This window comes from Calliphora vicina, chromosome 3 (assembly GCF_958450345.1).
Source record: "Calliphora vicina chromosome 3, idCalVici1.1, whole genome shotgun sequence".
In the NCBI taxonomy this organism is placed as follows: Eukaryota; Metazoa; Arthropoda; class Insecta; order Diptera; family Calliphoridae; genus Calliphora; species Calliphora vicina.
The window spans coordinates 110971686-110993394 of record NC_088782.1 but is presented as its reverse complement, the minus strand read 5'-3'; the positions used below and the strand labels follow the sequence as shown (position 1 = coordinate 110993394).

Below are 21709 nucleotides of genomic sequence, written 5' to 3'. Positions count from 1 at the left end.
TATAATTAATTTATTTTGAAAAAAAAACTCAAAATTTATTACTTTAGCCTAGTTTTTCATTTGTTTTTGTATTTTTAGCCTAAACTACCACATAAAAGAAATTTTGGGGGAAAATTAAAATTTGTAAACAATGTCTTAATAACTTAGGAATAAATATTAAAATATGTTCATATAAACCGTGGGCATGCACAAACAAATTATTACAGTGATGGATAAAACAGATAAATCGGCAAAATATAGGTACATATCGTCAGTTCATTGCTGTCTTTGTTTCAAACACTTTTGGGAGAAAAACGATAAAGAATTTTTATATAAAGACTTAAAAATGCGGATTTTTTTTCCAATTTTTAGCTTCAATTTTGAAACATTTATACAATATAAATTTATTCAAAGTATTGGCTATTGTTAGCTATGACCTTTTCCCATCTTTCTGGCAACATATGAATTCCGAGCCAAACATCCCAACCACTTCATTCTAAATTGTTTTTAACAGGCATTGCAACATGTGTCATGATGGAATATTACAGTTTCATGTCTGGCCGCATATTCTGGACGTTTTTTGGCCAATGCTCGCTTCAAACGAATCAGTTGTGTTCGGCACAGGTTCCCTGTGATGGTCTGACTTGATTTCAGCAGCTTAACATAGACGTGTGACTTAAGAAAATCCCACCAGAAAGAGTCTAACAGGGTCTAATCGCATGATCTCGATGGTCAGTTCACATCACCTCCTCCTCCTGCCCTCAAATCGCTCTTGCAGAATGTCCAATGTGGCATGAGCTTGTGTGGCACATAGCATCGTTATGTTGAAACCACATGTCGTCGGTTTCCACATCATCCAATTTAAGCTAAAATATGTTAGTAATCATCGACCTATAGCGCTCTCCATTGACGGTGATAGTCTAGCCAACGTCGTTCTCAAAATAAATACTATGAACCGATGAGCTAGCGACTGTCTCCATGAGAAACCTTGAGCTAGCAAGATACTGTTTCCATAGAAATCCTTGTACTAGCAAGAGGCTTTTTCCACTGGCAACCTTGAGCAAGCGAGAGACTGTTTCCATACCTAAACATTGAACTAGCTAGAGACTGTTCCATAGGAGAACTTGTGCTAGGGATTGACTGTTTTCATAAGAAACCTTGAGAAAGCGAGTGGCTGTTTCCATAGAAAACCTTAAGCTAGCAATAGAATGTTTCCATAGGAAACCTTGAGCTAGAGATTGGCTGTTTTCACAGGAAACCTTGAGCTAACGAGAGACCCAATATCCACAGCAAATATTAACTTTTCCGGGATGCATTGGACGCTATTTCATGTGAGTTGTTATCGCTACAAATCCGATAATTTTATTTGTTGACTTATCCATTCATCCAGAAATGGGCCTCACCGTAAAATGAGCTAAGTGCGCGGTACTTTGCCCGAATAAAACACCCATTTTGATAAAACAATTTTATCATTTGCACGTGTTGTTGATCGCTATATCCGTCCATGGTGATTTGGCAAAACAGACTGAATAAAAGACAGCCAATTCGACAGATGCAGCTTCACCAATATAGCCGCTATCAACTGTCAAAGTTCTGAAGTGCCTATTAGAAGACCCTTTACTTTAAAAAGATTCGGATTTAGCAAATATATGTATATAGCAAAAGGAGGTTCTGTCATAAGTTTTACCTTTTAAATTTGTGTTTTTATACCCTTCAACTTCGTGAGAAGGGTATATATAAGTTTGTCATTCCGTTTGTAATTTCCACAATATAATTTTCCCACCCTATAAAGTATATATATTCTGGATAGCGGAGTCAATTAAGCCATGTCCGTCTGTCTGTTGAAATCTTTTTTGGAAGAAAAACATTTTTCAATTTGTTTTTTAAATTTTTTTTTTCTCTCACTTGTTTATTTTTTAATTTGTGAACCACTGAAGCATATTTTTGCCTCTGGAAATATAATAATGCATTCATCAGTTTCCAGCTCCACTGTTAACCACTTTGTACATACTGTGTATATAACAAACAAGTAAAATAATGGTTCATAAAATGACTTCATAAAAATATTTTTAATATTTTTTGTCGATTTTTTTCTACTTTTGGCCAATGTTTTCATGTACAATTTGCATGGGCGTGTATGTGTCTCTATGTGTTGACTCGTATGTAGTCCGTTACTTGCATTGACCATATTTATAATGTTGTTGTTGTTGCAGTAATCAAAACAAAATGAAAACTAAAACACAACAACAAACATCAATATAGAATTTATAGACTCTGGAAACTGTAAATAAAAACAACAATAAAACCAACAACAACTACTGCAATAATAAATGTGTGTGAAAAGAAATGATACAGATTGCCAGATATTAAATTTGCCTGCTTAAGAATTAAAAATATTAAGATAATTTTTATATGTAATTATTTTATTAAAAAATGTACTTTATTTGAAAAATGTATGCAGTATTGAGAGGGAATTAATATTTTTAAACTAAAAATAAATAATTAAGCCTTTAATCTTGAATTTTTTGAAAACATTTGATGATTTTAAAAATATAATTTACTAATTTATTAATTCTTTTAATGTTATTTTCTTTTTCTTCCAGAGGGCTTACCTTTTGTTCCCCATATATGCTATGTGGGCGAAAAGATTTATAAAACCTCAGTGGGTTCCTGTTTCTTTTACGAAGAAGTCAAGGACTGCTGCTGTTCCTCAATATTAGCTAAAGAGTGTAAGTACCTACATAAATATTAGAAATAAATTTGTTAATAATATTATTTATTTAAAAGCCATTTAGTTATTAAACCAATTTTGCCTTAAAAATTAACCTTAAACTGAGAAATATTTAAAAAAAAAATTAATTTATCGACCTCCAGATTTCACCAAACTATCAATCAAATTTCCAAATACCTTCCCTCAACACCATTAAGTGCTAAATCTCAAGCATTTATTTTCATTCATGAAATAAACACAATATTTTTTTTAATAAAACTTTTATATATCTGCCACCTCCACATTTAATAATAATAAAATATAGTTTTGTTGTAAATTATAGTGTTTTGTTTAGTTATTTAGTTTATTTAATAAAATACGAGCTTTTTTTATTTTCTTTTTTCATGGAAAAACAAAAATCCCATAAAAAAAATTATATTTTATGTAGGAATTTAATGAAATGTTTATAAAAAGGTCATAAATTTAAAAAACTTAATAAATTTTCTAGTATAATAATGTACAATATACATTATAATAGAACTTTGAAATATTCGATTTATTTGCGATTGAAAACAAATTTTAAAAATTAAGGATAGTCAATAAATAATCACTAATTCAGTTTTGTTTATTTTCATCATTTCAAATCATATGCTCGATTTGATGATTTAATGGCAATTTATGTATTTTTTTATTTAAAAAGTGATATTTTTATTATTAACAATTCATATCTTGATTGTGAATTGAATCCGTTTGAAATTTTCAACAATACAAGAGCTGTTTTTATGATTTTCTTATAATTTATCTGTAATACGCAGCAGGATTCATCCAAAAGCAGGGAAATTTGGTACAATTGAAAAACGATTTTTCATGTCTGAAATGACGCTATAAAAGAAAATCATTTGTGCACCGAATCAAAAAACGCCCAGAATATGCGGTCAGATATGAAACTGTAATATTCCATCATGACATTAGCATACGTTCTTCTTTTGTTTCAGAAAATATATATACCAAATTTCTAGACTTTTACTTGGATAGAAAAAATTTTATGTGAAAAAATATTGTATGGGCAGTGGGAGATGGGCGTGGTCGATTTTGATAAAATTTAATTTTTTTCTTAGTTTGGTCCATATAATTCTCGGTGCCAAATTTCAGTGCTCTACGACCACTCCTTATAATTTTTGCAAAAAAATTTATGAAGCCATCCCTCTGTGCGTAGCCCGTCTGATCGATGCAGAATGCCCTATCTTTGGAACAGAGTATCCGATATTGGGCCGGTCTGTTCATTATTATCTAATTCTGCAAACATTTAAACAATATTGAATTTATTTCAGAACACTTAGATTTTAGCTGACGTTTTTAACACCTAAAAATATTATCGCAATACCCAATCGACTTAGAATCACTAACCGAGTCGATTTAATAATGTTCATTAGAGATAGAACAAGTAAGTGAGCTATATTCGGCTGTTCCGAATCTTATACCGACCCTATAAAATCGGAAAACATATTTTTTAACCCGATTTTTTTTCACCAAAATTTTTTTTAAAAAAAATTGAAAAAACAAAATTTTTAAATTTAAAAAAAAAATTTTAAATTTCGAAATTTTTAAATTTAAAAAAAATTTAAATTTCGAAAAAAAATTTGTTCCAAAAAAATAAAAAAACAACTGGAAAAGAAAAACAAATTTTGTTTACCTAAAAATAATTAAAATTTTTATTTTGAAGTATAATTTGGTGAACAATTGACTACAATGAAGTAGTAGTCACTATATATCCCTTTGTGACGTGTGCTTTTATCTACTCCGTGGCTTTTCAGATTGCGAAGATCTCTGCCTGTTGTCAACCATATAAATAGGGTTTTTAATTTCCCGACCTTTTTTGATTCCCGGGAATCGGGAAATTTTTTTCTACATTCCCGGGTACCCGGCTATTCCCGAAATATATAATGATACTGTAAATTAGGGATATTATAGCCAAATTTCATATAAAAACTTAGTGTTATAATAATTAAATATCAGAGCTACGAATTAATTAATAAAATTTGAGCTTAATACACTAAAATCTTAATCCGTAATTAAAAAAATGTCAGCCTTTCATTCCATAAATCCCTTCCTAATATTTAATTTTTTAGATTCATTCCAAAGCCTTAGTTTAAACTGTATTAATTTTAAAGTTAATTAATAACAGAATTTATTCAAACTTTGAATGATTAAATTTTTGTTAAATCAAATCATTTCTAAAATTAATTGAAAAAATTGTCTAAACCTTTTTGTACTAGATTTTAATTGAAGACAAATTTAATCATTTAATAAATTTTTGAAGCTATTTTGTTATTCATTTGAAGAAGAAATTTAAAGAAATTATAATGATTCAATAAGAAATAAATTCTATAAATAATGAATTCTCTTTTTAAATTTTCATACGAAAAACCCCAGATAAATAATAATAATAAGCGGTCTATAATGGCTAAAATATAAGCAAAACACTTTTCACTGTTTTGTGTTGAAAAAAAACAGAGTTCTAACTTGTTTTCTATGTATTTTGCGTCAGTTTTTAATTCCCGGGATTCCCGACTAAAAATCCCGGGAATCGGGTAGTGAAAAATTGGCAAAATTCCCGGGAAATTTGTACCGGGAATTCCCGGGATAAAAACCCTACAAATAAACCCCAGCCCCTGTACCAAATTCCATTTTGGACCCATCAAAACAATCGTTTTAAATTGATTTATAATAAAATACAACTTATTTTTACAAATTGTTGTTCGCGTACTTTTTGGATATTTTTTTAGATTGAGAGTAATTGTATTTTTATGCTCTAATTAATGTTACTGGATAATTTTTACTGGAAAGTACGCGAACACACTTAATATCTGACATATTTTTAAAAGCCAACAACCTGATTAAAAAAACAAGTAGGAGAGCTATATTCGAATTCGTTATACTCTTCACCAAATTATACTTCAATATACAAATTTTAAATATTTTTAAGTAAAAAAAATTTTTCGAATTGTTATTTAAAATTTTTTTTTTTATTTTTAATTTTTTTTTTGGTGAACAAAAATTTCGTGTTAAAAAATATTTTTTCCAGTTGTTTTTTTAATTTTTTGGAATTTTTTTTGTGAAAAAAAATTTTTTCCAGTTGTTTTTTTTATTTTTTTGAATTATTTTATTTTCCGATTTTGACCCATTGTAGGTCCAACTTAATATGGTCTTATAATATATATCTATCATTATCTATCTTTAAAATATCTATCATTAGATATCCATATTGTCTATACCAATGACTTAGTAATCCAGATATAGGTCAAAAATAGGTAAAAAATCGAGGTTGTCCTGGTTTTTCCTCATATCTTAGCCATTTGTGGACCGATTTTGCTGATTTTAAATAGGAAACTTCTCGAAAGCATGTCTGTAAGAATTATTGAAGATTTGGTTCCCGAAGATATCTGGGGTCTTCAGAAAATTGATTCAATCGACTCCGCTATCTATAAGGATCCTGAATATATATACTTTATAGGGTCGGAAAATTATATTGTGGAAATTACAAACGGAATGACAAACCCTTCTCACGAAGGTGAAGGGTATAATAATAATTTATTGGACCAAGAATAAGTTTTGGCTGGAATAGTGTGTATAAGTTTTTTCCGATTCAGTCTTTACTTTTACTTCTTCACGACCTATGTATCTGACTTATATATCATTTTCGGTTTTCAAATTCGAAAGAGAGGGGTTTGGCAAATAACTAAAAAATAAAATAAATTTGAAAATTATACAAATACAAACCAAATTTGCTAAATACCAAGATTTTGTAAAATAGATAACGAAATAAATCAAAAATATGCTCATCCTATTAATTCTACAATTTGAATAATAAAATATTAATTTTAGGAGTTGAATAACTTTTGTATTAGTGAAAGCTTTAATTTTGTTTAAATGTACTGAACAAATTACTATAATATTCGAGAAGAATCTTAGCAGGAGAAGAAGAAATTAATAATAATTTGCAATTAAAGTAACAAACATTTAAATATTCTTTCCATTATCTGCCACAATTAAATCAATAAACCAAAATCTATTTGCTATTAATTTCCCGTTAAAATATTTTAATACCTTTATGATATACAGCACAATCGATCCATTTAACACTTAATATCTAATTAGTTTTTTTTAAATAAACATGAATTTATGACGGGGAAAAATACTCTAATCTTAAAATTACTATAATATTCGAGAAGAATCTTAGCAGGAGAAGAAGAAATTAATAATAATTTGCAATTAAAGTAACAAACATTTAAATATTCTTTCCATTATCTGCCACAATTAAATCAATAAACCAAAATCTATTTGCTATTAATTTCCCGTTAAAATATTTTAATACCTTTATGATATACAGCACAATCGATCCATTTAACACTTAATATCTAATTAGTTTTTTTTAAATAAACATGAATTTATGACGGGGAAAAATACTCTAATCTTAAAAGAGTTCGTGTAGCATTTTAGCTCTATGTTAATTTAAAGCATGTGCTAACAAAGTAGGTACTCAAAGTAGAATAATATAAATTTAAAAGCAAAAATAAATAAACTATTTAAAATATGTACATATACACCATTAAATTATTATTATTTTTTCTTTCAAGATGAAAGAGCTTTTCCTTCAATTAACGATTTTTAAAATGAATAAATAAAATTTATAGAATTTTATATAAAAAAAAAACTATAAGAAAATAAATAAAATTCGAACTAATTTCCGATGATTTGTTATTGTTTTCTTTTAAATATGGAATGAAATAGAGCAGATAATTAAAAAACAAAAATAAATAACAATTAAAATTAATAAAAACAAGTAAGAGAGCTATATTCGGCTGTGCCGAATCGTATATACCCTTCACCAAATTATACATAAAAAAAATATTTTTATTTAAACAAAATAAAATTTTTTTTAAATAGTTTTTAAATTTTTTTGGTTTTCATTGTTTTAAATTTTTTAAAATTTTTTTTAATTTTCAAAAAAAAAATTTTTTTGAAAAAATAAATTATGAAAAAAAAAAATTTTTGATGAAAAAAAAATTTCCGATTTTGACCCATTGTAGGTCCAACTTACTATAAGCCTTATATAACATCGTTGCAATGGACTTTGAAATATCAATCATTAGATATCAATATTGTCTTTATTAATGACTTAGTAATCCAGATAGAGATCAAAAATCGAGGTTGTCCTGGTTTTTTCCTTATATCTCAGCCATTTATGGGCCGATTTTGTCGATTTTAAATATCAACCGAGCCAGAAGAAATCCAACATATTGCTGTATGAAACATGTATTTAAGTTATTTGGGGGCCACGGAAAGTTGATTTCAACATACAGACGGACATGGCTATATCGACTTCGCTATCTAAAACGATCCAGAATATATATGTATACTTTGTGGGGTCGCAAATGAAAAATGTAGAAATTACAAACGGAATGACAAACTTATATATACCCTTCTCACGAAGGTGAAGGGTATAAAAAATACAACTGTAATGGATGATGAAACGTAGACTTTTCACAACTTCCGAGCCATGATTCTTATGTGGCTGATGGGCGATGTAATGTTCAAGAACAATACCGGACAAAAAAAAACTATATATTTCTGGCCTGATTTGGTATCATGTAACTATGGAAAAAATGACCATTGAGTGGTATTCAAACAATAATGTCAATTTTATAACACGGGAGGCAAATCCACCCAACTGTCCAAAACTTCGGCCTGTATTGGGCTCTTGAAAAAAAATATTTAAAGAACATATGAAATGTATCCCAGAACATGTTCGATTTTAAGCGTAATTGGACCACCTCGTCCAAAAAGAAAACAGAAGGAACTATAAAATCTTTAAATGGAGGATTTCCGTAAAAAGTGGATAAATTTATCAGCCCTGTCACACATTTTGTTCGGAATGGTTTCAATTTCGTAAATTATATTTCGATTCGATTTCGTTTTAGGTTCTTCAGAAGTTATTGGTACAGAAATTGATTAAAATTTTGAAAACTGAAAGTCGTTTCATTTCGATAGAAATTTTCGTTTTACTTTTTCTGAAGAAACGAAATACGGAATTAATTCCACTTTCGATCGGAATGCAATTCTGTGACAGGCCTGTATAAATACCGAGTAATATGTCAATATTTTAATGTTTAACGAATTTGTAGAATATTTTAATAAATTTACAGCTGCGGTCAAAATAATAGCACCACGACATTTATATTGTTATATTAAAATATTAGGTAAAAACTGTTAAATTAATTTTTGTATTAAGTTATGCTTAATTCAATAAACTTTCAAACATTAAAAATAATTTTGAAAATTAGAAGCAAATTTTAAAGAAAAACAACATAATATATAACTACCTACTAAATTCATCAGTCAAAAAAATAGCACCAATATAGAAATCGATTAAAATAAACAAAAATTAACCAGGACAAAATTTAATTTAGTAACAATTATTATGGTTTGTAACGTTCTTAACACGTTATTATTAAAAGTAAAACATTGCTGCCTTTTGTTTTCGTATTTTTTGGCAAAAAAGAGACCGACCACCTCCTACCCATAAAGATTCTAAAATTTTTTTAAATTTTGTATCCAACTTGTACGCCAAATATATTTTTTCATTCCCCAAAATAAATTCTTAAATATTTTTGGTTTCCTTTTACCCTTTTTGTGACTCTTGGCCATCTAGTTTTAATAAAATTATGTTTGGGGATATCGCATCCTGTGCCACGACATTGACCTTTTAGCTGAAACCCAAATTTATATCAATTTATCATTCCATAGATCATTCCTCTAGGGTCATAATTTCTTTGATTTATATCTGAGTATGATTTTATCAAGCATTTGATCATATAATATTGAATTATTTATTCCACATATTCAATATATTCTTCGAATGTTATAATAGAAAAACCACGATCAAATTATAATTTTAAAATCTGTGAGTTTTTAAGAAAAGATGAATATATTATCTTAAATTTTAGTTGAAATTGGATTCTGAGGACATTCTATCAATATTTCACATGAAAAATTTTCCCTTTTCCTTTTTTCGTTCATCAACTTTGTTCACGTGAAAAATTCCCCTTGTTGTGAAATTTTTAGATGGAATTTTGTAAACAATAAACAGCTGATACGAACAAAATCAACTATTGTGAATGTAAAGTTCATCGTGATATTCCCGATAGCAATTTTCCCTTCGAGGGAAATGAATATTTCATGGGAACAAAATTTCACATGTTATTGCCGATAGGGGTGAATATAATTTGTTTAATTATTTGACCAAGTAGTTTTTTGGTACTTGAATGTTGAAAAATGGTAATGTGACTTTGGAAATTTTACCTTTAATAGAGGATGTTATATTGTTATTGATAAAACTTTTCTAGGATTTAAATAATTTAAATTTTGTTCTTGTAATGGTCAGCGAATAACTGCAACACTAGTTGCCACTTTTGACCACCGTGCAGAACATAAATGCCTGATTTTCGAAACGGTGGGCCAAGAGTGTTATGATTAAAAGCGATAAGCGGTTTCGCAACCTGAAATTTATATTTTTATTTCAACGCAATGTTTTTTAAAACCATTTCTAAATATCTATAAATAGTTTTTTTTTCTGAATTAAGCTAATTGTATGTTCAGAAATCATAATATTTGAAACTAGAACTAACATACACCACTTTTTTGTTACTACAAAAATTTGAAAAGTAAAATTAATTTTATTTGTTTTAAATTTTATTCATTTCGATATAAATTAATTCAAATTACAATATTATGGCGATTTTTTAAATCGAAAACATAAATATTCTATATTTTTTCGACAATTTCTTACGATGGTGCTATTATTTTGACTGCACAAAATCTGGGTATTTTTCAAAAATACCATATAATTGATTGAAAGGTTAATTTTTCTTAAGGTTCTGCTATTATTTTGACCGGCACTGTACTTATTTTTGAGAATTTTTATATTGAACGGTTTAAGTTTTATTTAACTTAATACAAGTTTTTTCTGGCTCACTCTTTACTAAAGCTAGGTTGGGTCACAAATGGCAAATATTTGACGTGAAAGACGTAACCACAAAATTAAATATATTTCAATTATTTTATATACATATTTCAAAAACTTCTTTTACTTAGGACAATTTAAAACAAATATTTAGTTTTATTTTATTTGATTGTGCTTGATCTTACAACACACTTATAAAAGTAAATAATATCAAACTAATTTTTTGGTTACTCTTTTTTGAGTAAATTAAATTAATTCTTTCGATCATTTGTTTATATGAATACTTTATGAAATATAAAATTTTTTACATCTCACTTTATTAACTACAATTTTTTATTTTCATTACAGGGCGTCATATATCAGCTGGATCTACTGTCTACAGTAAAACATTGTTTCACAACTATTATGTGCTGGCCCTTATCTCCTTGCTGTATCTGCTAATTAGGCGATCGTATAACTAAAAACAAATCTCATATTTTAATAATAAAACGAAATCATTTTTATTGTTGTCTTGTTTTTTTTTTTTTTTGTTTGTTTGTTTTAATAATTATAATCATAAATAATATGTGAGTGTTATTTAGTCATAGATGCATTAGATGTATGTACGATATATGAACCTCAGTTAGGGCTAATCACAGTTAAAATAAAATAAAAATAATATAACAAGAGTTTTGTATTAACTAAAGCTAATAATACAAGGTTGTCAGATCTTACAATGTTGTCAGAAAAATGTTCAATAAATGGTTAACAACCATATGTTGCAACATAAGTTCACATGGTTGTGTTAAACATTTTCTGAACATTTTTCTGACAACCGTGTATACGTAGCTCAAGTCACTAAAATCTATATACACAATTAAAATATAAGCATTTCTTTAAACATATTCAAACAAATCTTCTTATTTAAACTGTGAATAGCCCTTATATTATAGAAAAGTAATTAGTATTTAGTTTATTTTATTTTATAAAAGCCCATATAAATATGTTAAACTATAAAAAGTAGTTATTAAATTGTATTAATTTTATATTCCTCAGCTGTGTCCATATTAAATTTAATATTGTAATATTATTTAAAAATCAACTAACTTACTTAAATCAAAGAATTATTTAAAAAAAAACTACTTAATTATAATACACCTATCAATTTAATTGATGTCATATGTAACTATATATATTATATGCTGTATCTATTAAGAAACAAATAACAATTGTACAAAAAAAGAAAAATCTCGAATATTTAGCAAATAAATATAAAAAAAAATATACCAAATATGGTTTCCAATAAAATTAACAAATTTTTTTATATTTTCTTTAGGTTTTAAATAAATAGCATAACGTATTTTTAATGAAAACTTAAGGCACCAATAGAGAAGATCAACAAGTAAGAGTGTGTACTTAGTGTGTAGTACTTAGAACTAATTTGTGCAAAATTGTATCAGCCAGCTAGCTCCTTTCGTTTGAGCCCTATCGTGGTCTCAACAGACTTATACTTGTATTAAGTTAAATTAAATTTAAACCAAACCATTCAATATAAAAATTCTCGAAAATACTTAAATTGTATTAAAATATTGTACAAATTCATTAACAGCCCAATTATGAATTAAAATTCCCTGGGAGGTTTTTCCTTTTTCCTATTCAAATTCAATGTTAACTAGTAAGAGAGTAATATTCGGCTGTACCGAATCTTATATACCCTTCACCAAATTATACTTTAACATACAAATTTTAAATATTTTTATGAAAACAAAATTAAAATTTTTTTTCAAAATTTTTTATTTTGAAATTAATTTTTTTCCAATTTAATTTTTTTTTTTTAAATTTATTAATGGAAAAAAATTTATGACAAAAACATTTTTTTGGTGGAAAAAAATTCGGGTTAAAAAATATTTTACCCGATTTTGACCCATTGTAGGTCCAGTCTTATTGTTGCAATGGACTTTGAAATATCTTTCATTAGATATCAATATTGTCTATAGTAATGCCTTGTAATCCAGATATAGATACAAAATAGACCAAACATCGAGGTTATCCCGGTTTTTTTTCTTATATCTCAGCCATTTTCTCGATTTTAAATATCAACCGAGCCGGGAGAATTCTCGATATATTGATGTATCAATCATGTTTGTAAGTTATTAGGGGGCTACGGAAAGTTGATTTCAACATATACAGCCCAATCATGAATAAAAAATTCCGCGGGAGTTTGTTCCCCGGGAGTTTTTTAGCATTGAATTTGAATAGGAAAAATGAGAAAAGGGAAAAAACACACGCGGAATTTTTATTCATAATTGGGCTGATAGACTTTTTATTTATTTTGAACAACCTAGCCTTATTGGCCATAATCGGTTATAAATTTCTACTTTCAGACGGACATGGGGACGCAAATGAAAAATGTAGAAATTTCAAACTGAATGAGAAACTTATGGTGAAGCTTTGCTTCACCACTCATGGTGAAGCAAATAAAAATAATCACCCCTATCGCGAATCAACATTTCACATGAAATATTTTCCCTTTTCCTTTCTTCGTTCATCAACTTTGTTCACGTGAAAAAAATTCGCCTTGTTGTGAAATTTTTAGATGGAATTTTGTAAACAATAAACAGCTGTTACGAACAAAATCAACTATTGTGAATGTAAAGTTCATCATGATATTCCCGATAGCAATTTTTCCTTCGAGGGAAATGAATATTTCATGGGAACAAAATGTCACATGTTATTGCCGATAGGGGTGAATAAAAGGGAAAAAACTCCCGGAGAATTTTTATTCATAATTGGGCTGATAATATTAACATATTACACGCTATTTATAAATTTATCCAGTTTTTACGGAAATCCTCCCATTAAAGATTTTATAGTGGCATCACGCTTAAAATCGAACATGTCCTGGGATACCTTTCCTGTGTTATTCAATTCTTTCTTTACAAGAGCCCAATGCCTTGCCACAGGCCGAAGTTCTGGACAGTTGTGTGGATTTGCCTCCCGTGGTACAAAAATTTACATTATTGTTTGAATAACACTCAAGAAACTTTGTTCCATAGTGGCATGATACCAAATTGGGTCAGAAATATGAAGGCTGTTTTAAGAAATATAAAAACCGTTTTTGTAGACACTCCGTAATATATTTTTCTGTGTTTATCGTGCCTGATGTCAGAAATGATTGGCTTCTTTTGCCACAACTGCAAATGACATGCCACACAATAAACTTCTTGGGGAATTTTGTTTGAAAATTTGTCAAACCCTCTACCAACGAAAATTAAAAATCAATTGCACAAGAATCACTTTTAAGAAAAGCAATGGTTGCTGATCATGTTGACAACAATAAAAGCGGGATTTCTTTCTAGAAATTTTAGGCGGGATCAGCCATAAAAAAATCGTATTAATCCCGCCAATAAAATTAGTTATAGCCCAATTTAATGATGCGTTTCTACTTTTACATGAGATTCTATTCCTGGTTGAATGATAAATAGCTAACACAAGTTTCACTTTTATGAAAAAGATTTTAAACTAATAAATTGAAAGCGAGATTTTTTGCTTATTATTCAGGGTAGAAATTTTAGGCGGCATCAGTTTTTAAAAAGCGATACAATCCCGCCAAATTTCAGATGTATTATCACGTTATAGCCCAATATAATAGAAATTCAGAAATGATCTTTGTTGAAATAACCTATTCTAATTGTTACTTAGAATAAAAATATAGAATTAAATGGGGGCACCCCCATTGTTGATGACTTTGGTTTACCACATTTTCAATTGTTCTAGCGAGTATGAGGTATGTTTTCTTTGAGATATTACCGCCAAAACGAGACACTAGTCGGCCCGGAAAACCATCTTTTGTGCGAGTTGTGTGCATTTGCACCATCCTCTGCGAACCACATGTCCTTCAGTCGAAATCCATCCATTTGCGACAATAAAAATTCGTTGATATTGGTTCTGTCTAGTTTACCATTCATAATAACCGTATTCCCCACGGCGTTCTCTAAAAACTAATGCCCCATTACACCTTTTAAATGGCATACCAGGACTTTTAGTCGATGCAATGATCATTTTATTCCCAATTCTTTTTTAAATAAAACTTTTTGATTTTCGTTTACAAGTGGATTTATTATGTAGGTGTTGTGTATAAAATATAATTACAAAAATTAATTTCACATTAAAAAAAAAAAATAATATAGGTATAAAAAACAAAAAACAAAATAAAACAAGTAAGAAAGTATGGTCGGTCAAGCCCGACCATATAATACCCTACACCAAGTAAATGAGTAAAAATATTTTTCTTTTAAAATATCAATAATTTATATTCATGAGTGATTTTCGGAAGTGGGCCTTATATGGGAGCTATGACCAATTATGGACCGATTACCTTGAAATTAGGTCGTGTCATTTATGTCTATATTAAATTTAACTATGTTGAATTTTGTGAGTATACCAACATTTTTAAGCGATTTATGCACGTTAAAGTGATTTTCGGAAGCGGGTCTATATGGGAGCTATGACTAATTATGGACCGATCGTAACAAAATTTGGTGACATGAATTTTGTATATCTAAAACTTATTTGGAGCGAAATTTGTGTAGATACATAGATAAATTAAACATTTATGACCGACAAAGTCCAATTTCGAGGGGACATTTGTATGGGGGCTAGGTGAAATAATGGACCGATTTCAGCCAGTTTCAATAGGCTTGGTCCTTGGGCCGAAAAAGTAATATGTACCAAATTTGATCGAAATATCTTCAAAATTGCGACCTGTACTCTGCGCACAAGGTTTACATGGACAGCCAGCCAGCCAGCCAGCCAGCCAGCCAGCCAACCAGACGGACGGACGGACGGACGGACGGACGGACATCGTTTAATCGACTCAGAAAGTGATTCTAAGTCGATCGGTATACTTTAAGGTGGGTGTTAGACTAATATTTTTGGGCGTTACAAACATCTGCACAAACGCATAATACCCTCTCCACTATGGTGGTGTAGGGTATAAAAAAGATTAAAATAAATTTTGATGAGATTGAAAATTTGTTCGATTAAAAATAAAACAAAAAAAATACTTTTGGTATCAAAAAAAACAACATAAAAAATAAGAAAATTTGGAATAACGAATTTGGTATTGATTGGAAAACAGAAAAACATTAACACAAACGTATTGCTTAATTATTGCATTTTATATGTTTTCAATACAATTAATTTAAAAATTATAGAAAATTTAATGTATGTATGTATATGGCAAATACCGGGTAAAAAGTAAAACTTGAATATAATAACAATTTGTGATACGATGTGGCCCCATTGCTCAATCAGTCTTAAACATGCCAAACTGAGCGGTAAAGGAACACACTTATAAAATTTAAACCTAAAATTACTTTTTTAAAAATATGTGTTCTTTTTAACTTACAAACTAATTATGGTGAGTATAACTTATACTAAATAAAACATCTAGTTTTAGTTAGTCCTCTAAAGTAAAAAAATAAATGTGTGTATATGTAATTTTAAATTAAAGATTAAAGTAGGATTAAAGACTTGTGCGACCTTTTGACAAAGCCTTATTTAGAGTATTAATACAGGATAAAACATCTTCGTAATCTTGTGACCATTCACGTAAACTGCGCTCTAGTGTGTGCAGACGTGATGAACCCAATCGTGTACCGCCACATTTTACAGCAGCCATACAACTGCAGGTCAGCAATTTAAAGCATTGTCGTCGTATTGTATTGTGTGTGGCATTGTCCCAATTGGGTGTTGCTTTTACACATGGCCAGGCCATAAACACATAATCGAGCAGAGCATCCCAATGAGCCGAATCATGCAATTGTTTGGTGTGATGTGTAACCAAACGTTTAAATTCATTGAGATGTAGTGAAGCCCTTGTATAAGCCGTACTATCGGTCTTTTTGCACAGACGTGAGGTGGGCAGAGATTTAAAAATCATACGTTTTGCATGTAGGAGTTCCTGCTCCATAGTTCTGTAAGTAAAATAAATTTATTGTTAATTTAAAAGTTCCCAACAAACAAAAATGCCCACTTACTCTATATCTGGTGTGGGCAATTGAGCTCTAAGTTCTTGCTCCGCTTTTGCATCGCCCGCCACCAATTTACCCACTATCAACTCAATTAACTGTTGCTGTGATAGACCCTGTAGTAATGTGGCCAAAGGTAATTCCTCATTTAGCTGGGCTATTGGTTTTTCATCTTCACACATACGCGATCTTTTAACTAAAGGCGTTCCTGGCCACAATTGTTGTTTGGCGGTTAGTTTTGTTGGTGAATTCATGTTGCCGCCAAAACACATGCCAGGTTCTGGTGGTGTACTGCCCATAGTTAAACGTTTTCGTGGAGAACTTCTTAAAATCATATTGGTATTTAACGGCATTTTAGTGGGTGTTCTTTGAAAGGGATTTCTCATAACAGAATTTGTTGTGGCAGCGGCCTGTTCCGGTGTCCAGTCTATTAAAGGACGCCGCCGTCCGCGTTGTCTTATTATCAATTCATCCGGTGAGGGTATCAAGTTTTGGAAATCTTGTGCCAAGGCTACATTTGTGTTATTATCCATTAAGGAGGAAGCAAATATTGATGCTGGCGTTGGATCATCTGGTCTGTTTGTATTGGTTGGTGTGGTGGCCACTCTTAAGGCCTCTAAACGATCAGCTAATGCAATTCTGGTATTTTGTGGCGTAGTCATTTTATTTTCAAATTATTTTGCCTCACTTTTGCAAAAAAAAAATATTCTTTTTTATTTATTTACTTTGTCTTAATGCGGGACCTTACAGCTTGTTTGGTGTTTCTTATCTAATACTGCGTAATTTAATATCTATATGCTTGCTGAGAGAAGCAGCTGGTACAGTTTTTCTTTGTCCTGTATGTGTCGTATGTTGCACAAATGTTGATTTTCCTGCAGGAATTTTCCTTTGCTTTGTTTTCTTGTTTTTCCTTTCATCACCTGCCTAAAATTGTTTTGTTTTCATTTTCTTTTTCTTATTTTGTTTCGTTGTTTTTCCGCCAATTGCAGTGGCAGAGAACAAAGGCAATCATTTTAGGGTCGGTTGATAGCCGCCGACAACTGTTTTTTAAAAAACACAAGCCGCAGCTTAAGTATCTAGAATCCTTAGTCGACAATTTTATTTTAGCAATTATTTTAATTAGATAGATCTACATTTTAGAGTATTTTTGATATAGTTATAAAGGATTGTCCAAAAAATATCTCCACCCTTAAGAATTTGAATAATTTCTGCATCATTTAATGCTATTTTAATAGAACACTTCATTCAAATATAGTTAGATATGAGACATCTTCCCATAAAATGTTGGGTTGTTTCATCATGATCATGAAATTGTTATTTTCGCCATTTAGGCATAATATTACAGAAATAAATGAATTGAAATAAAAGTAGTCAACAAACTTTTTTTAATTATAGAGTTCTCTGTATATTTTTTGTTTGTTTTCAACATACATATGTATTCAAACATTTCATTATTTTGAATTTAGCCGCCACACCGTGTTCATATATGGTAAGCCGTTCTCGATCGACATTGATCTCTGTGCAGTGCAAATTTCTCTAACACATAGTTGTATTTTGATAAGAAGTGCTGCCAATTTACAGCACTTTAAAAGAGTCATATATCTCATGCTAAAGAAAAAATTATTATCCTGTGTTCACAGGATTTCTTGGCATCGTTTTTTTTCCTGAAAAAGTTCTCTTTAGCCAGTTAGTAAGGTATTGTTCAGTGTAATAAATATGATAAAAAAGTTTTCCTACAATTTAAAAAAAAAATCACTTCAACTTTTACATGTCTGCTTCTAATTCTCCCCACATACATTTAAACGCTTTACAACACTGTTCACCAGCTGTATTTAATTAATTAAAGTGTTGCCAACCCCTGAAATTTATCCCCAAATACTGCATTATTTTTGAAAATTGGGAACATATTTAAATTTTGGATTCTTTTAGTATTTTTTTGTCGACAAATTTTAGGTGAATTTTAATTGTTTTAGTCTCTATTTTTTTATAAGTATCGGTTCATAATTGATCATTGCTCAGATCCAATGGACATTACTAACATGTTGAGGATTTTTGGGGATACAAAAACAATAGCTGGGGATGAGAACTGCAAAAATACAGACAACACTAATAAGTTCATTCCCAATCAAGGCGTATTCAATATAAGGTGGTGTCGATAACACAGCTGCTTATGGTAGAAACTCGAGCTGTCAAATTCACTAGTGTTTGTTGTTGAGAATGCTACAATTAACGTAAAAGCAACAAATACAACAGGCAGACTGACAGTTCCAACCAACCAAAACAAATTTAATGTGTCTTTTCTAAATGTTGTAGAATCGCTCCACCTTCTAATGAATGCTTCTTGATTCCTAATATTATTCTTTATCAACTTAAAACGAAAAACTACAGATTAGTTTTACAATTCTACGATAATTATTACAAAGAAAACGAATAACTTAAATAAAGATGGATAATCTAAAGCACATAGTAAAGGCCTATGAAATATGGGTGGCGAAGAATCCAGACACAGTGTGTGATGTGGAAACCACTGCAAAATGGTTGTCGTATTTTATAGCAGGTGGGTAAATAAATAAAACTATAGTAAATTTTCAATACTAAGATCTCTTATTTTAGGACGTATTTCCGATTCAACCGTAGTAACCGAACTAATATATTCCCTGTCGAACCTACTGGTTTTATATAATGACCGCATCATAGCCAAAGACCGTAAAGAAAAGGGCGAAAAGGTGCCGGGTGAAATTGAGCCGGCTGCGAGTGGTTTTTGTTACCGTCTAAAGGTCATGTTGACCACTCTCGAATACTGTGAAGTTTTTATAGAAATATCAGCCAAAAGAGTTTTCGGCAACAAGGGTAAATGGGTGTTTATAGCGGGCTTGCAAGTTCTCAAAGCAGCTGGGCGATTTTTTATATTGAAACATTCCACTGAACAAATCATCACTTCACCTGCTATGCCAGCCCTAAATAGAAGAGCTCTGAAAAATGATAATAAAAACAGCAGACTAAGAAGTGGTTGTCAGCAAACTGACAATAAAAACTCATTAGAAGAGCATAATTTTACTTTTAAACTGAAAAGGTCAGGTCGTGTTGTAAGAAAAGTGGAAGGAGCACCACCCTTACATTACCGTTCATTCAAACTTAATGAAGAGCTAGAAACCATGCAAAAATCTCAAGTGCCCAAGATTCTATTGCAGGCTGAATATTTATACATTGCTAAGCCATTGATACATTTGGCCTCCATGGGCATGTTTGGAGAAAAATCATGGAAACAGTTTGTGGTTTCATTGGCGGTCGATATTTCTAGTATTAATATGTATCGTAGAAATCGCCATCTAATGTCTAAGCAACAACAGCTTATCTTATCACATCGTTGTATTAATCTGTTACTATACCTAATGAGAACTCCCTTCTATGAGAAGTTCACTCAGTCACGACTAGAACGCATATTGGGTTTTATAGCCAATCACGTACCCATTGCCAAAATGGTGGCTGGTCCCTTGCGCGAATACATTCCCCACTGGCAGTCGACATACTTCTATTTGTGGTCTACCTAAATTTTCTAATCAATATAAGTATATAATACTATGTATGTATTAAGTTAAAAGGTTTTTGATCATAATTGAAATGTATTTAATTATGAATAAGTAGAAAACTGTTTTATTATTAAACAATTTTTGGTAATGGGCTTTATTTTCTTGGCCATGAATTTTTGTAGGCATGCTTTTAGTTTCACTAAGTTTTTCAAGATTATAAGTAAACAAATTAAAATAAATTATTTAATATTTTTTTATACACTATTAGACATAATTAAAACAAAGTATTTGCAATATGAGTTTAGTTTAAAAAGTTTTAAAACAAAATTATGTTTTCAAAATTAATTTCGGATATTTTTATTGATGTAAAAATATTTTTGCAAAATGAAGCAAATAAGTTGAAGAGGTTTTCAAATAAACATAAATTAAATAAAATGATCTTGGTATATTATTTATAATTATTTTACTTACTATGCGGATTCTTGTATGAAGGCCTCCTAATAATTTTCTATACAGAATTTGTTATCGCTTAACGATAACTGTAATTTTCTATATAAAATTTGTTGTCGTTAAACGATAACTGTACTTTTATATAAATAACTGTAATTTTCTATAGAAAATTTGTTGTCCGTTAACGATATCGGTAATTTTCTACAGAAAATTTGTTATCGCTTAACGGGAATTGTTCTTTAGAAAATTTGCGGTAGGGGTATATATAGGGTTCCTACGCGGGAAAAACTTACCGGGCATATTTTTTTGTTAATTTTCGGGAAATGTTTGTCGGGAATTTCTTCATAAGTTTTCTTCTAAAAGTTACAATATTCAGATACTTTTCGATGGCCAAATTTGTTGCTTATTGAATTATTCTATTATATCGGTTCTAGTTAGCAAAGAAGTATTACTGTTAAAATAACCGAATTTGTTCCACTCAACACAAGCCGCAGCAGAAAAATTTGGTTATTAAGAATGAATCAAATTTAAAGTTTATGCTCTTAAACGAATTATTAAGATAAGATGCCTAACATTACAAAATAATTACAATAATAGTGGTTCAAATTTGTTTATATACAGATTTGAAAAATGTCTCTAACTACGCTTGTTTTATAGATTTAACATTCTAAGGTTTTTTTATTAAACAAAGAATTTATTGATTTTATACTGATTAAAACTACGACTGTAACAATACCGATCAAATAACACTATTAAATTAGAAACCCTTATAAAGGCTGGACCAACAACCAAATATAGTTATTTTATACTTCTTTTAAAACCCTGGTAAAATTATAAGTCAATTTATACGAAAACAATTTTCCGGTTTTTGGTTTAATTTAGTGTTAAAAAATTCCCGGGAATGAAACGATTTTTTAATTTCCTCCCGGGAAAGAAAAAAGTCCGGGAAATTAGGAACCCTAGGTATATATGTATGAGGCTATCAGTACAAATGTGGTGTAACTCC

General features: G+C 29.9%; 3 protein-coding genes across 4 annotated transcripts in view; 2 read left to right on the top strand and 1 right to left on the bottom strand.

The window, feature by feature from the left end:
- Nucleotides 1-11938, top strand: part of LOC135953977 (uncharacterized) — a 41908-nt gene extending 29970 nt beyond the window's left edge. The window contains exons 4-5 of the mRNA XM_065504019.1: nt 2583-2708; nt 11061-11938. Of these exons, the coding sequence (XP_065360091.1) occupies nt 2583-2708; nt 11061-11173 (239 nt within the window). The 3' untranslated portion in view covers nt 11174-11938. The remainder of the gene's footprint in view (nt 1-2582; nt 2709-11060) is intronic.
- A 3970-nt stretch (nt 11939-15908) lies between these two features.
- LOC135954951 (uncharacterized) lies at nt 15909-17748 on the bottom strand. 2 transcript variants are annotated; one of them, XM_065505206.1, is made up of 3 exons: nt 17472-17748; nt 16733-17410; nt 15909-16669 (listed from the first exon to the last, which is right to left on the bottom strand). In XM_065505206.1, exons 2-3 carry the CDS (start codon nt 17383-17385, stop codon nt 16219-16221), a joined length of 1104 nt encoding a protein of 367 aa, XP_065361278.1. In that variant the 5' UTR covers nt 17386-17410; nt 17472-17748; the 3' UTR covers nt 15909-16218. The 2 variants fall into 2 exon arrangements, with proteins under 2 accessions (XP_065361278.1, XP_065361277.1); XM_065505205.1 differs by having other exon boundaries at nt 16733-17748.
- A 1296-nt stretch (nt 17749-19044) lies between these two features.
- Pex16 (peroxin 16) lies at nt 19045-20688 on the top strand. The gene is made up of 2 exons (XM_065505398.1): nt 19045-19280; nt 19337-20688. The coding sequence occupies exons 1-2, from the start codon at nt 19169-19171 to the stop codon at nt 20272-20274; spliced, it is 1050 nt and encodes a 349-aa protein (XP_065361470.1). The 5' UTR covers nt 19045-19168; the 3' UTR covers nt 20275-20688.
- The last annotated feature ends 1021 nt before the right edge of the window (nt 20689-21709 follow it).

What these genes read in the sequence shown, in the direction of transcription:
- LOC135954951 (XM_065505205.1), bottom strand. Translation starts at nt 17,385, where the DNA reads ATGACTACGCCACAAAATACCAGAATTGCATTAGCTGATCGTTTAGAG. An exon ending in TTGCCCACACCAGATATAGA is followed by an intron (nt 16,670 to 16,732) that starts GTAAGTGGGCAT and finishes TTTTACTTACAG; the next exon opens with AACTATGGAGCAGGAACTCC.
- Pex16 (XM_065505398.1), top strand. Translation starts at nt 19,169, where the DNA reads ATGGATAATCTAAAGCACATAGTAAAGGCCTATGAAATATGGGTGGCG. An exon ending in GTTGTCGTATTTTATAGCAG is followed by an intron (nt 19,281 to 19,336) that starts GTGGGTAAATAA and finishes CTCTTATTTTAG; the next exon opens with GACGTATTTCCGATTCAACC.